Source organism: Mustela lutreola, chromosome 2, assembly GCF_030435805.1.
Source record: "Mustela lutreola isolate mMusLut2 chromosome 2, mMusLut2.pri, whole genome shotgun sequence".
NCBI classification, from domain to species: domain Eukaryota; kingdom Metazoa; phylum Chordata; class Mammalia; order Carnivora; family Mustelidae; genus Mustela; species Mustela lutreola.
This window is the reverse complement of record NC_081291.1, coordinates 74305918-74323078: the sequence shown is the minus strand read 5'-3', so window position 1 is coordinate 74323078 and position 17161 is coordinate 74305918. Positions and strand designations below refer to the sequence as shown.

The window sequence follows — 17161 nt, the reverse complement described above, 5'->3', positions numbered from 1 at the left end:
CTTGCGTCCCTACCTCTGGTGGGCAGATAAAAACTTCAAGCAAGCTAGCAAGCAGACATGACTGTTCTGTGACCAAACCTGGTTCCGCCTTAGACCCATTTAATCATAGTTGGGGCTGCTTTCTTTGTCTTGCAAACCTGAGCCCAGAGCGGGCAGAGATCCTTTCCTTCCCCTCCATGGATCTCCTCCTCCTCCTGGCTCTTCTTTTCTCTGAATAAATAGCAGTATGGTAGGGTAGGTCAAGGGACTTTATTTAGTTACTTTTTTTTTTAAGTTCTTGTTCTTGGTTCATCCCAAGATAGTCTTTATGTTTCAAAAGAAAGTTAAAAAAATGCCAACAATGGTTCGAAATTAATTTCTTCTCATTTCGGTAGCTCTCTGAACAGAATCAGAGAACTCTTTCTCTTCCTACTTTTTCTACCTAAATTGTGTTTAGTCATTTATATCTAACTGCTGCTAGACTTTATATTTAGTCTGAATTGTCATGCATCAGTAAATAAAACTTCTAAAAAGTTTCCCAAAACTGGGGTGCCTGGGTGGCTCAGTTGGTTAAGTGTCTGCCTTTGGCTCAGGTCATGATCCCAGGGTCCTGGGATCCAGCTCCTGCTCAGCAGGGAGTCTGCTTTTCCCCCTCCCTGTTTTCCCTCCACCCATCACTGGTGGGCATTCTCTTTCTCAAAAAAACAACAACAAAAAACAGAACAAAACAAAAAGAAAAAACAAAAAAAAATTTACCAAAGAAACTTTCCCAACACTAAGAGTGACAATTACTTTAGGCACAGTAGGGAGTTAAAATGCCAAATAATGTATCCTAAAGATGTAAGTTTATTCAAAATGTTCTAATTCAAACAACAGCCTCTTTGTTAATAATATAGATCACAGATAAAGGAAATCCCAGCGAATCTTCTGAATCAAAATTTTGTAAGGAAAACTCTTTAACCCTGTACAATCTATTATTAAATTGTACTGTTAAGGGGAAGAAACAAAACAAAGAAGATCTCCCCCTCCAAAAAAAAAAAAAAAAAAAAGAACCACTATATCAAGTGGTCCCATGAACTACATTTGGGATTCAGAGAGGGCAGAATATTTCAGTTTTCATCTGGAATTACTTAAAAACAGTGTGCTTGGTTGGTTAACATAAAGAAAAGTATACTGTGTTGTAGTTAATATCTTCGCAGTTTTTTGAAGATTAGGGATAATTTCAGAAAGATCTCTTTTTGGTTTTTTTTGATTAAAAAAAAACAGATAAATCTTCTTACTTCCTGTCCTCAGGCTGTCTATAATTTTTATTATTTTAGAATGTAGGATATAACAGGCTCATGTAGTAAAATGATACTGGTGATTTAAAATCATGGTGGCCAACCGCCAAACGGAGCCCCAAAATAAGATAGCCTTTTGCAAAAGTCTATTCTGATGATTTAAGACTTACGGCCTGAACAAGTGCCTGAGACTGCCACATCAGCTTTCTTTGGAGGTAAGCCTCGTCCTTCTTGCTCTACAGAGGCCTAAGCGCCAGGGCTGCTCTCCAGAGTGCAAATCAAAGGAAGAGAGCTCCAAGAAGATTGCTCCATTACACAGAGCACATCAAGGGTTTGATCACTGGAGATCAGAGCCATTAATTGGTACCACTATAGTGGTATGAGAGGAGGTGGTTAAAATAAGGAGACAGTTTTAAAAATCAAAGTTGAAGAGTACATGGGAGGCAAATATTGTCTTTAAAGCAATCTAAAATCTCTGGATTTCAGATGTCTAACTATAACCCACATAAAAAAAAATGCATTTTACGTCACTACCAAGTATGCATCTATAGGGCTAAAACTGAAACAAAAATGTTACGGAACCATACTATGAGTGACAGCTTTGGATATTCTTATTTTATTATTTTTAATTAAGAAAATGCTAGTCAGGGTGCCTGGGTGGTTCACTTGGTTGAGTGTCTGCCTTCGGCTCGGTTCATAGGATTGTGTCCCATGTAGGCTCTCTGTTCAGTGGGGATCCTGCTTCTCCCTCTCCCACTGTCCCTCCCCACTGTCCATGTGCTTTCTCTCTCTCTCTCTCTCTCTCTCTCTCTCTCCCTCTCCCTCTCTCTGAGTGTGTGTGTGTCTCTGCTCTTTCTCTCACATGAATAAATAAAATCTTAAAGGAAAAAAAATGCTAATCAGTGAACTCATGTCATTGCACACTTATTGGCCACTTACCACAGTCTGGAAAAACACTGCCTGAGATTGTCGTAAATATTTGCAGCAACTTTTGTTCTGTACTTGCTTTAGAGAGTTGTTTTTGTTTTGTTTTGTTTTGTTTTTTAATTTACATTTAGTTCATGAGTCGCAGAAAAGTTCATAGAAATGGTGTGTGTGTGTGTGTGTGTGTGTGTGTGTGTGTGTGTATGTGTGTGTTTAAACTAAAAGTGCTTTTATTTAGCTCGAGCTCCCTTTTTATTTGCCAGACATGGTTCTGAATCATGTCCGTCCAATCAGGGAATAACTGTTTTGCTTGGTGGTATTCAGAAACATGTGAGACCTGGCATGCTAGAACTGGGAGTTGAAGGGGCATGAAGAGGTAGTCCAGGCCAGCCTGCTCTTCATGCAGAAGCCTGGAGAAAGACTAGTTAATTCATCAGAACAAATTATAGTAGTTTCTATAGTCATGTCCTAGCAGTAGAGTATATTTAAAAGTACTGTCATGAGGGCACTAGTGTTGTGAGTGGATGCTTCTGGATCTGAATGTTGGGGTGAGAGTATAGAAGAAGGAGGTCTCACCTCTGGATACCATTGGAGAAAAGTGGAGCCCATGCTCCCAGGACTTTCTTGGCTTGGGAGCTTGGGCAACTCTCAGATGTATGTGCTTGGCTATTTCAGTCCAGGCCTAATTAAAAATATATGTCATAAAAATTTAAAAAGATAAATTCAGGGAAAGTGTGGTCAACATCTTGGGAGCCAAGGAAGAAGCCTGGAAATGTGCTGGCCCGAGGTCGTGCTCAGTCTTGAGTCTATGCATTTCCCATCCTGCCCAGACATGGTGTAAGGAGATTCGGCCTCACATCCAAGCCTTCAGTTGCCTCAGAAAGTGAATAAATAAATTTAATATTTGTAATATTTATAAATTTAATATTTATAAATAAATTTAATATTTATAGTCAAAACCTTATCCCCTAAGATATTAAAACTACAGAAATAATTACATTTATTTCTGCTAGATACTGAGGCACTAAGTACTCAGTAAGTACTCACTCCAGTCTTTGGGACTCCTCCCTGTGCCTCACTTTCCCTAAACACTGCGATCTCTTTTTGGTAAGTCTCATAGGCTTTTCTTTTATCAGTGTATTATCATAGGCAGACAAGCTCTAGGGGGGCTAGATGATAAATTCCTTTCCTATGCTCCTGGCATCTTCTGTGAAATAGACAAACTGTAATACCCACAATGAAGGCAGCATGCTTATCTTAAGTGCTGTCATTTATCATATGAACTCAACACTAATAAAATGAAGGAATCTGGTTTATTTTTAAAATAGAACCAGGAATCAGCAAATTATAGCTTATGGGCCAAATACGGCACATACCTGTTTTTGTAAATAAAATTTTATTGGAACATAGCCATGCCTATTCATTTATGTATAATTTATGCCTACTTTTACATTATAGTGACAGAGTTAAGCAGTCACTGTAGAGAGCGCGTGGCCCACCAAAGCCTAAAATCTTGGCCATCTGACCCTTTACAGAAACAAGTTGACTGCCCTGGACTGAAGGAATATTTAGAAAATGAAGTATTGTTTTTAGTAAGGATGGTTGAGGCCTTTTTCTCTTCAATGGTGTGAAAAAAACTTGGCATAATAGATAATATAATAGATAATAATAACATAACTAGTTTCTATGAGAGAAAATTCCCAAAGTCTATTGGGTGATTGGAGCCTACTCTTTTTTTTTTTTTAAGTAAAAGATTAAAAATTATTATACATTCATTCATTAATGCTGAGAAGATAGCTAATGAGGCATATATGAAAGACTGTGAGTGGCACACTTATAATTTAACTGTGCGGTGAGGGTTGGTCACATGATTTCAGCTGTCATTGCCTATTCTCAAAGTCTTTATAATTATAATGACTGTGAGTTTTAATTAATTTTTACATTTATTAATGTCAATGTATTTGAGGTTATACTTGCTACAGATCAATAAGGCTAAGCTAATAGTCGCTTGCCAAGAGCCCCATATTTCTTGTACTTAATGGATATAGTTAAATGTGTTAAAAATGAGTATTTAATCATCTGGTTCTCACTCAAAAAATTTAAGCAGTAAAACATGGGGCTGCAGTACTCCTGATCAGGGCAGTTTAAATATGAGCTATCTAATGTGTGTTTACCTTTTTTTTTTTTTTTTTGACAGACTTGTGGAAGAGAGCAAACTGATCTCACTCATTTTTGAAGTAATTCTGGTAAGAAGGGAAATGTGTCTCTGAAAATCAAGTGACATTTAAAAAAATTTAAGGTTTTGACCATGTTGTGGGATTAGGGTCTAACCCTGACTCTGTCCAGGAGGATTTTGTGCCCTTCATCATCTCACTTAACCTTATAAGGCCTCAGTTTCCCTATCCGAACTCTTGTCCAGCTCTGAAATTGTATAGGACATTGCTGACTGACCTGCCTTCTTTTTAAAAATCCTTCATGAGATCGGTTTGTGGAGGAAGGGCAGAGGGATGAACATTAGGCTTCCCTGTGAATTTTCTGATGCTTGGGAAGCCCTCTGACTTGGTAATCATTGGGTCAGATCAGCAGTTTTGTGCCTATGGCCAGAAAATCATGTTCTTCTGAATGTGGAATAGCTTTACTTCCATACATCATTTTTTTCCTGTCGTAGAATGCTGCTCCATTGAAAAGCCATCTGTTAAAGGAAACCTTTCTTCTATGGTTCCTATGTGTAAAGAGTAAAAGGAGATTGCGGAGTTGACTCTCCTCACTTCTGATAAATCCCAGGTTTGAGAAATAGGCTGGAATTTGAGTTGGAGCTTAGAGCAACAGAGTGCCCTTATCTGAAGAAATGTTCTCTTATTCCTGGATTGACTGTCCCCCTTCACTAAAAGCTTTGCCCTACAGAGCTAACTGACAGCATAAGGGGCAAAGGAGGGGACACCTCCCCAGCCAGCTCAGCCTAACCTACCTTAGTTGTCAGTGGAACAATAACCCTAGTCTTATAACTGTATCCAGGGAAATTAGCTTTCTTTAATCATCCTGATATATTAATCTGTAAGTTGTTTGTGTGTTGATATGGCTAAATGGTGAAAACATTATTTTTGTTAGTGGCAAGGTGAACCTTGGGTTGGGTTTGCTGAACTGTGTGGTTTAGATGGGGGACAAGAGGTGGCAGTGGATGGTATTCCCAAAGGATGCTCTGGTGATCAGATGACACAGAGCTGCCATGCTGGGGAATGTGCAAGGTTGGAGACTGGATTGAATTTCTTTGAATAATAAGGGTATTTTATAAGCAGTATTGAGAAAAGGAATAGAGAAAATGACAGGAAGATACATGGAGATGGAGAGCTGTCTAATGGGATTTTAAGCTTTGCCAAGTGGCCTATGTGTCTCCACATCTTCAGTAAGGGTATATGTGATTTGCTAATTTGTTGCAAGATTGGATTTGTTTTGGCAGACAGTGGGTGCAATAAACTGCCTGCTGTGGGTTTGGCTGGGCGTGGGGCAAGAGCCAAAGCTGTCCAAACAGCCATATCAGGCTTGCATTTGAGGAGACCAGTGCTGAAGACAGGGAGAGTCCTCTAGAGCTAGAACAGGCCTTAGTTGGGATGGAGGGGGGATGTGACTCATTCCCTTGTGGTGGTAGAAACTCCTTTTGTGACTGATGAGAAGTTCTCATCCCATCCTTTGGCAATCACTTCAGGGTCTCAAATCTTGTACGTAGGAAATTGCTTCTTGATGGTCACCCAAATCCCTCTGTGCTTGATTAGTATTTGTATAATGACCACCTAGAAAGGCTTTATATATTTTTAAAGATTTTATTTATTTATTTTCCAAGAGAGAGAGTGTGTGCACTGGAGTGGTGGTGGGGGGTAGGGGCAGAGGGAGAAGCCAATTTCCTGCTGAGCAGGGAGCCGATGCTGATGCCAGGGCTCTATCCCAGGATTCTGGGATCATAACCTGAGCCAAAGGCAGAAGATGCTTAACAGACTGAGCCACGCAGGTACCCAAAAGGCTTCATATCTTACAAACCACAGTGAATATTTCATTGATTAATGCCATGATTTAGACCTTTGTCATGTGTTGGAGCTGTCATAGAGAGTGGGTAGAGGTGGTGTCTACTCTCCAGATGAGAGTCTCAGCTGGTCCTGAGCCCTGCAACCTCCCAGCCATGTCTAGGATGATGCTTTTCTTCTAACCAGAACAGCTCCATACTCTGGCATTATTATCTTGTAGGATGATACCATACGAGAGTATGGTATTACTCTGGTATATTAGCTTGTAAGATAATATTTCAAAAAGAGGTCCTGCTGCTAAAACAAGGTAAATTTAAAAAAAAAAAAAAACAGTTGGAAATCACTGCTTTTTTGGAACAGGACTCTTATGTCCTTAAAGATCATTATTAAATCCCTTTTCTACTTTTGTCTTTCTTGAGTTTAATAATCTCAACTTTTTCCCTCTGTATGAATGCATTTTTTAATCAGTGGAATGTCTTTGTAGCAGTTATCTTGTGAACAATTACCTTGTCCTTTCTCAATTTTTGTCACTGAGCAAGACATGATATAGCATTTTAGTGATTCTCTGATGCACCTTTTTTTTCCCCTTCAGATTTTAACATTTCTGAAACTGGGATGTACTTTCCAAATCAGTGGCATTTTACAGTTGCTTTCAGCCAGATGACCTGGTTGTCATTGCCTTAACCAATTCATTTCACTTTTCTTTTTCTTTTTTATAAGTGCCCAAGAGTGATGCATTATAAAAATATATGTCTGAATATGTCTAAAAGAGCTCTTTCAATAAAAATAAAATGAACTTTCTAAGTAATAAGAAATCATGTCATAGTTTAATTGGTAGCATTTTTCTTTCTAGGGTTTAATAAAATAATGGTACATCTTAGAACTGAGGGGTTCCTAGTTTCAGGGAAACACAGTATATACTGTAGTTAGGTTTGGTTTCTAAGCTCAAGGGCCTGTGTGGCGTCTATATACATGTAGCAGCTTCTTGGCAACAGTTTGATCAGAAAAGGCATAACAAAAAGATGGTGCGGGGTCCTGTGTATTGGCTACTGCTTTTTAAAAAAGCAAAAGCTGGTGGTCCACTGTGGCCCCTGATGACTTTGTTCTCCCCTCTTAGCCCATAACTGTTTTCCAGCTTCTCTTGATGTACTTAAAGCCTGTTACAGGCTTTATAACTTCCTCCTTTTCTAGAGGTCCTCATATAATGTGCTTTTACCAGCAGTGCATCCTCTCCTGCACGTTTTTCAGTAAAAAAGCAAATGTCTCTCTTCTCATGGGCAGGCAATTTCTGTGTCTTTTCTGTGCGTCTGGAAGGAAGTGAAGAGGAAAGAAGGAGAACTGTGAATTTGATATCCTGTTTATATAAAATAGCCATGCACAAATCATAAGAAGAGCAGGTGGGACAGAGAGCTTTAAGTATGGATCAAACTGGTCAAGATATAGTACAAAGCTGTAGTAATCAAAACAGTCTGGTACTGTCATAAAAATAGACATATAGATCGATGGAACAGAATAGAAGTCCCAGAAATATATCCATGCTTTTATGGCCAATATGACAAGAGAGGCAAGAACATACAATGGGGGAATAAACAGTCTCTTCAACAAATGATGTTGGGAAAACTGGACAGCTACCTGCAAAAGAATGAAACAGGACCACTTTCTTATACTCATACAAAAATAAACTCAAAATGGACGAAAGACCTGTGAGACTTGAAACCGTAAAACTCCTAGAAGAGAACACAGTAATTTCTCTGACATCAACCAGAGCAACATTTTTCTAGATACGTCTTCTCAGGCAAGTAAACCAAAAGAAAAACTACATGGACTACACCAAAATAAAAAGCTTTGCATATAGCAAAAGAAACCACCAACAAAACAGAAAGGCAACCTAGTGAAAGGGAGAAGATATTTGCAAATCATATATCTGATAAAGGTTAATACTCAGAATATATAAAGAACTCATACAATTCAACGTCAAAGAAAACAAACAATCCATTTAAAAAAATTGAGGAGAGGACCTGAGCAGACATTTCCTCGAAGAAGAAATACAGATAGACACATGAAAAGATGCTTGTTGTCATTAATAATCAGGGACATGCAAATCAGAACCACTATGAGTTATCACCTCACACCTGTCCGAACAGCAAGAATGAAAAGAAATAGCAAGTGTTGGCAAGGATGTGGAGAAAAAGCAACCTTCATGCACTGTTGATAGAAATGTAAATGGGTGCAGCCATTGTGGAAATCAGTAGAGATTCCTCAAAAAAAAAAAAAAAAAAATTAACCATAGAAATACCATATGATCCAGTAGTTTCACTAATTGGTGTTTACCCAAAGAAAAAGAAAACACTCTGAAAAGATATACGCATCCCTATGTTTATTGAAGCATTATTCATAGTAGCCAAGATACAGAAGTGTCAAGTGATAGATGAACGGATAATGAACACGCATGCACACGCGCACACACATGCATACACATACACATACACAGGAATATTACTCAGCCATGGAAAGGATGGAATCTTGACATTTGCAACAACATGGATGGAGCTGGGCGATATTGTGCTAAGTGAAATAAGTCAGAGAAAGACAAATACCATATGATTTCACTTCTTTGTGGAGTCTAAAAAACAAAACAAATGAATAAACAAAAAGCAGAATCAGATCCATAAATATAGGAGACAAACTGCTGGTTGCCAGGGGTGAGGGGGTTGGACAAAATGAATGAAGGGGAGTGGTTGGTACAGACTTCCACTTATGGAATGAATAAGTCATGGGAAAAAAGGGCACAGACAGCATAAGGAGTCTAGTCAATGGTATTGCAATAGCCTTTTATGGTGGCGATCAGAGGATAATGTATAGACTAGTCAAATCCCTGTGTTGTACACCTGAAACTAATGTAACATTGTATGTCAACTATATTAAAGAAAACAACAACAAAACCAAACCACAACTGGTTAAAGAAAGTAGTTTTTATGATTGAAAAACCAATTGAAAGTAGTTGTTATGATTTTGAAAAAAAAGTAGTTTTAGAGTTTAGAGACTCTTTTCTAAAGGTACCAATTGAAAGCAGTTTTTATGATTTTGTAAAAAAAAAGCCCAATCTTCAGTTTTAACTGCCTATTCCGGAGCATAGTGCTCGCTCCTGTCTGGATGGCTAACTGTCTGGGCCCTCTGGATTCATAATGCAGAAGAACGATGTGCAAGCACATAACTGGACAGAGTGTAGTAGCTTTATGGAGGGAGGGAGACAATACTGTGGATCCCAGGGGTGAGAGGGGCCCCACCACTCATTGCAAGGAGAGGAGTCTCTCAGAAATAACCTTTGAACATGGCCTTGAGGGAGTTGCCATGAGGAGAGGGGACATTCCAGCATGGGGGATGGTGAGTACTTAGCTGTGCCTGGACTAGAGACCATGGAGAAATGCAGGGAGTGAGGCTGGAAGATAGTTTGGGCACAGATCCTGCAGGCTTTATACTGTGGAGGTTTCACATTTGGTTTGGCTTTGCACATAGTTGATGCTTTTCAAAATCAGATCATATCCTCTACTTCGAAAAAAGAAAATCTTTTGGAACTTCTAGCTGCAGGGGCTGTGTGCGCTGAGGGGGTAGGCTGCTCAGCCAGAGGTTGGGACTTGGAGGGAATCAGGCTTAGGGTCAGGGGATTATATGGAAAACTTGGGACTGGTTGAGGGCTGGATTCAGTGAGTTCTCTGCAAACCTCCACCAGTGAGGCTTTTGAAGTCAGCCACAGGGAGAGTGGGGAAGGAGACATAAAACACAGGGTTGGTCTCAGAGGTTTGATCCAAGGGTCCAGGAGTTCTAAAACCACATTCAGGCCAGAGAGCAGGCAGAATGTTTTTAATCTTCAGATCCAGCGGCAAGTGTCCCAGCTCTTGGCCGGCCAAGTGAATAGAGAAAGCCAGGTAGCTGATTGCTTACAAAAAAGGAGCTGTCACAGCAGTTGGGGGCTGCTTCCCTGGCAGGGCCCACCTGGGTGAGGGCACTGCCTTTTCCTGGCCTTGCAAGGCAGCTGTGTTGAGGGGGAATGGAGGCTCAGGCAGTGTGTGTTGGATTAAGCTAGATGGATTTCTCTGAACAGTCTTCAGAGTCTAGCATGCTAAAGTAGTCTGGATCTGTGTAACAAATGCGGGTTCCTAAGAATGGGAGCCATCAGAAGGACCCTGTGGCTTGGTTTCAAGTGCAGAGTTGCCAGCGGAGCAGGATGGAAGACATTCTTCTTTCCATTTTGCCACTTTTCCAAGAGTAGAAGTTGCTTTTAAATATGTCTTAAGTATGAATTTGGATGAATCAGCCTTTGGATTTTGCTATAACTCTAATCTCTCTTCATTTTATTTTAGTGGTTTGTGCTTTGGCCGACTTCAGTAAATCATTTTGATACCAAGTAATATAGGCAAACTATATTTTATTGGAAAAAATCTTTATTCATGGCAGATTTTCCAATATGTGCCAAAATATCACTGTCATGATATTTTATGTGTCTGTTCCAAAACAAACAATTACAGAGCAATTTCAGTGGCAAATGTTAACAATAAAAATGGGATTAGCAATACACTAGTTTGACAATTATATTGTTTTAACAATCTCAAGGATAGCAGCTGAAGCAAGCTTGAGTAAATCTTTCAAGTCAATGGTATCTTTAGAAAAGAGTCTCTTTATAGATCCTTGGAGCCTGAAGGATTGAATCATGGAGGCACCAGCACAGTACAGACTGGCAGCCACTTTACATGTAAGAAATGTTTTCAGTCCTGTGCATTCATCAGACTTTTAAACTTACTTTGCTCTTTTCTTGTTGCTGCACATCTGGTATGAATGGGTTCTGTTAGGGTATGTTAAAATGACAATTTCCTTGTAAGATTAAGAATCTGCACATTTGTGTTCAATATACCATTAATATGATTCTCCTGTGCACATGGGCATGAATTTCTAAAGTCGCAAACCAGATTTGATTACAATTTCAAAATGCTTGACTTAAGAAGATCCTTTCAAAGTTATACAAAGAGCACTTACTGGATATAAGAGAAATCTGTTTCTTCGACCTGTAAGAATAACTATTCAGGATTTCTGTAGATTGCAAAAGGGAGCCGTATAACCCAACTGCTATTGTGTACAAGCTGATTTTCTATACACTGCTCACACACTGTTGTTAAGGTATATACTTTGAGTTGGTTTTTATTGTGAGGGGCAGGAAATGGATACACATGCATCTGCCCTTGGTAGCTTATGTTGTCAATTTGTATTTGCAAATTAGCTCTCTAGGGCTAGGGTGTCAGGTATTGATGTGGGAGTAAATGTAGTGAAGTTGCCCACATCACTGCTGAACAGGTGACTAATCTGATCAGTATACTGTTATCTGGTTGGCCGAATAAATGGGTTGAAGCTAAATAAAATAAATGTATATCGGCAAACTTGGCGTAAAGCATAACTAGTTTCTGCATAATTAACCCAATTGGTTTGAAAGAAGATAGACTCTATTAAGATAACAACCACATATTGTGTCCACTGAAAAAAATGCTAAAGTAGAGCTGAGCATATCTTTGGCCAATCACAGGGCATACACTGGAAATGTGTTACGTATGGCCTCTTCTAAGCCAGTGGAATCCTGACTTTTATTCTCATCATTCTTGTTGGTAGTTAGTTCTCCTCTAGGTCCTAGGCTTCACTTTGAGGAAGCAGAATTCCTTCTTTCTTCTCTCTAAGATGACAGTCTAGTTAAAAGTGTGGTAGCCAATAGCCACGCAAAGCATTGAACAGGGATGGGCTCTAATGTAAAATACTGGATTTCAAAAACAAAAAACAAAAAACAGAAGTTAAGTAGCTAATTTTCTTATACTGACTGTATGTTAAAATAGTATTTTGGATATACTAGGCTTAGTGAAGTATCATTAAATTAATTTCGTCTGTTTCTTTTTGCTTATTGCAGCTTCTAGAGCATGTAAAATGTGGTTTGCATTCTATTTCTGTTGGATAGTGCTGTAGTAGGTGATTTCCTATGTTCCTCAGTTAGATCCTGATTGAGTTTCACTTAGAAAAGAACCTCTGCTGTGTACAACCTCATTTTCCCCCTCACATTGCCCTCCTGCATTTTGCCTTTCAGCATGTATTGATTCATTCCCAAACAAGTGAGGGACGTAAGGCATGGTTGATATATGCAGATCCTTCTTTCCTAGACTGGGGTCACCAGCCGGTCTTTCTCCTGTTGATGGTGGTGGGAAGATGAAATAGTAAGACAGGCCAGTGTTCTATAAGTGACACTCTCACAAAAGGCAGTTTGGTCGTAGCTCCCCTGACTTTTGTCCTTGGCTGGTGATACCACTTGATTTTACTGGTTTCCTGACTCTGAACCATCTGGGGATACCCATTCAGTGGCTATTGGTGAACTTTTGGTTCAGGCTTGTTAAAAATTAAAATGCCTGGGGCACCTGGGTGGCTCAGTGGGTTAAAGCCTCTGCCTTTGGCTCAGGTCATTATCCCAGGGTCCTGGGATCGAGCCCCACGTCGGGCTCTCTGCTCAGTGGGGAGCCTGCTTCCTCCTCTCTCTCTCTGCCTGCCTCTCTGCCTACTTGTGATCTCTGCCTGTCAAATAAATAAATAAAATCTTTAAAAAAAAAATTAAAATGCCTGCAGTGGTCATCAGGCATTGCCCAGTCTCATGACTCCCAAACTTCTATATTTAGGCCACTTAGATAGATGGGAACAGAGTAGAATGACTCATGGTAAATACAAAGACTTATTGGAAGGGCCTAGTGTAAAATCAGTGATTACTCATTCTTCATATGTAACCACTGAATGTTACTTTTTCTTAAACTTCTTCAGTAGCGTAGGATTCGAAAAAGTTTATTCATGAACAAAACAACTGAGAATACCCACTTTTTAAGAAAGTGGAAATGTCAGCAAAAAGTTACTAGTTTTGTCGGAGAAGAATAAATGAAACAGGATGGGATTGGGAGGGAGACAAACCATAAGTGACTCTTAAATCTTACAAAACAAACTGAGGGTTGCTGGGGGGAGGGGGGTTGGGAGAAGGGGGGTGGGGTTATGGACATTGGGGAGGGTATGTGCTATGGTGAGTGCTGTGAAGTGTGTAAACCTGGCGATTCACAGACCTGTACCCCTGGGGATAAAAATACATGTTTATAAAAAGTAAAAAAATTAAAAAAAAAGTTACTAGTTTTGATTAAAGCCACAAACATCTATTAGCATTTGCTTTTGATGCTTTTGTGTTTGTTTTCTTGGATGACCAAGAAAGGGCAACCTGGAGCTGCAAAGGATTTTCAGACTGAGCCAGGAAATCTGATGGACTGAAGCAGTTTACAGATTTATGGGGAAAGGAAAGCTTTTTAAATAGCACTAGCAAGTGAGATTGCATTTTGGATTTATTAGAGGTACCAAATTGCAGAAAGACTGTGAGGAGAAGCCAGTAAGGACAAATTATTACATAGGATTTTGAGGTTTATTTTTTCTGGTAACAAAATCAGTGCCTACTTGTAAAGAGTTCAAATAGTATAGAAATGCCTAACATAGAATGTGAAGATCTTTTGTAGTATCATACCACACAGATTAATGCATAGTTGTATTCTTTTCCACCCATGTATTTTTTTTTTTAAAGATTTTATTTATTTATTTGACAGAGAGAGATCACAAGTGGGCAGAGAGGCAGTCAGAGAGAGAGGAAGGGAAGCTGGCTCTCCGCTGAGCAGAGAGCCCGATGCGGGACTCGATCCCAGGACCCTGAGATCATGACCTGAACCGAAGGCAGCGGCTTAACCCACTGAGCCACCCAGGCACCCAACCCATGTATTTTTTAAATCAAAAACAGAACCATACTAAATATTCTATTTTGTATCTGCCTTACTTTATAGTGTCCATGGCAGATGTGTGTATATGTGTGCACAAATGTATTATTTGTTCTATTTCATGACCATATAATGTTTCATTGTATTAACATCATTTATTTAGCCAATCCCCACTGATGGACACTTAAAGTTTTTTCCCTTGCCTTTTTGCTAATACGAGCAACACTGAACAGAGTATCTTTGCCATATCTTTGCACTTCTGTCTCTCAAAATTCTTAGAAGTCAAATTGTTATGCCAAAGTATATGCATCTTTTGTATTTTATATTACTCTCAAAAATGTTAATATGAAACTTCCCACACAGCAGTAGGATAAAATAGTACCAACTATGTCATGCTCACACTGAGTACATTCAGTTGTCAATTGTTTGTGTTTTGACTGGTTTGATTTTTTAATATCTGTCAAATAGATCTTTTTTTAAAAAAAATTTTATTTATTTATTAGAGAGCGTGTATGTGTTGGTGCGCATATATTAGCAGGGGGAGGGGAAGGGCAGAGGGTGAGGGAGAAGCAGACTCCCTGCTGAGCAGGGAGTCCCACGCAGGTTGATCCCAGGACCCACTGATCACTATCTGAGGAAGGCAGATGCTTAACCAGCTGATCCCCCCAGGGGCTCCTCTTCTTCTCTCCCCACCCCTTGCCCCCGCCCCCCCTCACTCTCTCTCTCCATCCCTTCCATCTGTCCTTCCTTCCTTCTTCAGTCCCTCCCTTCCTCCCTCCTTCCCTCCTTCTTTTCTTCTTGCTTGCTTGCTTATAGCTTCTGTGTTTTCCAGCATGCTTGAGCAAGGGCTTCTCCACAACCAGTTTATATAATATTGTTTATTCTGTACATTTATGGTGTCATGATTACATTTTTTAGTTTTGCTCTAAAATAACTTCGTTGTAAGGAATGAGTTCAAATCCAGCTTTTCTCTTCCCCACACCTCCCTTTTTCATTCACTGAGTTGTTGTTCTGACACTGTTGGTTGGTGTAATTCATCATTATGGTGCCCTGAAATATTATATTTATCATTTATTCATGAGATCTCTACATATTGTACATTTGTACATTATATTGTATCGTAGTACATTGTATTGTACATTGTGTATTTATCTCCACATATTTATTGTCTATATGGGCATACAATTTCCTGCTTATATTTAGCATGTGTAATTTGATGAGTTTTTAAATATGTATATTCAATCAGGATGATGAATTTGTCCATCATCCCCCTAAAATTTTGCATTCCTATTTGTAGTCCATCCCTTTATATTCCCTTCTTGTCCCAGGCAACTATTAATTTACTTTCAGTCACTATAGATCAGCTTTCACATGATAGTTTGTCTATAGAATTTTATATAAATAAGTAATAATATATGGACTTTTCTTTTATGGACTCTTGGCTTCTTTCACTAAACAAACTTATTTTGAGCCCATCCGTGTTGTAGTGTGTATTGGTAGTTCATTTGTTTTTGTTGCAGAATAATGTTCCATTGCAAAGAGTAAGAATTTCATTAAGCTGCGCATCAGGCTCCCTGCTCGGAGGGTAGTCTGCTTCTCCCTCTCCCTCTGCCTGCCTTGGTTGCTCTTTCTCTCTCTCTCTAATAAGTAAATAAAATCTTTTAAAAAAAGAATATATGGTATGATATTATGGAAGATACTCACATTCTTTAATAGACATTTCTGTACTGTTTGAACTGTACATCACGTGGATACTCTTTATGCATTGCATGGAGATACTGCAGTTTATTGATCCATTCATCTCTTGATAGACATTTGAGTTGTTGTCACTTTGGGGCTAATGCCCAGGAATGGGTGGTGTATAGATTAGGTGTATGTTTAACTTTTTTTAAAATTATGTTAAATTAACCATTGTATACTACATCATTAGTTTTTGATATAGTATTCAGTGACTCATTAGTTGCTAATAACACAATGCTTATGACAACACCTGCCCTCCTTAATACCCATCACCTGGAGACCCCATCCCTCCTACCCCCTCCCATCTGTAACCCTGAGTTTGTTTCCAGGAATCCAGAGTATCTCATGGTTTGTCTCCCTGTCTGATTTCTTCCCATTCAGTTTTTCCTCCCTTCCCCTATGGTCTTCTGTGCTATTCCTTATGTTTCACATATGAGTGAAACCATGTGATAATTGTCTTTCTCTGCTTGACTCATTTCACTTAGCATAATCCCCTCCAGGTTCATCCATGTTTATGCAAATGGTAGGTATTCATCCTTTCTGATGGCTGAGTAATGTTCCATTGTATATATGAACCACATCTTCTTTATCTATTCATCTGTTGAAGGACATCTTGGCTCCTTCTGTAGTTTGGCTCTTGTGGACATTGCTGCTATGAACATCGGGGTGCAGGTGCCCCTTCTTTTCACTTCATCCATGTCTTTGGGGTAAATACCTAGTAGTACAATTGCTGGACCATAGGGTAGCTCTATTTTTAAAGTGTTGGAAAACCTCCACACTGTTTTCCAGAGTGGTTGTACCAGCTTGCATTCCTACCAACAGTCTTTCTCCACACCTTCACCAACATTTGTTGTTTCCTGTCTTGTTAATTTTTGCCATTCTAATTGGTATAAGATGGTATCTCTTTGTGATTTTGATTTGTATTTCCCTGATGGCTAGAACTTTTGTGACTTCATCAAGATAAAAAGCTCAACACAGCAAAGGAGACAGTCAACAAAAGTAAGAGGCAACCCACAGAATGGAAGAAGATATTTGCAAATGACATTACAGATAAAGGTGTGGTATCTAAGAACGATAAATAACTTAAAAACTCAACACACAAAAAACAAATAATCAAGCTGAGAAATGGGCAGAAGACATGAACAGACACCTCTCCAAAGAAAACATACAAATGGCACATGAAAATATGCCTAACATTTTAAGAAACTGCAAAACCATTTTTTTTTAAGATTTTATTTATTTATTTGTAAGAGAGAGAGAGTGAGAGCGAGCACAGGCAGACAGAGTGGAAGGCAGAGTCAGAGGGAGAAGCAGGCTCCCTGCGGAGCAAGGAGCCCGATGTGGGACTCAATCCCAGGACACTGGGATCATGACCTGAGCCGAAGGCAGCTGCTTAACCAACTGA

General features: G+C 39.3%; 1 protein-coding gene across 2 annotated transcripts in view; it reads left to right on the top strand.

Annotated features, from left to right (window-relative positions):
• ULK4 (unc-51 like kinase 4) overlaps positions 1 to 17161 on the top strand; it is a 651105-nt gene that overhangs the window by 293026 nt on the left and 340918 nt on the right. For both annotated transcript variants that reach the window (XM_059162312.1, XM_059162311.1), the window contains exon 31: positions 4381 to 4429. In XM_059162312.1, the coding sequence (XP_059018295.1) occupies positions 4381 to 4429 (49 nt within the window). The remainder of the gene's footprint in view (positions 1 to 4380; positions 4430 to 17161) is intronic.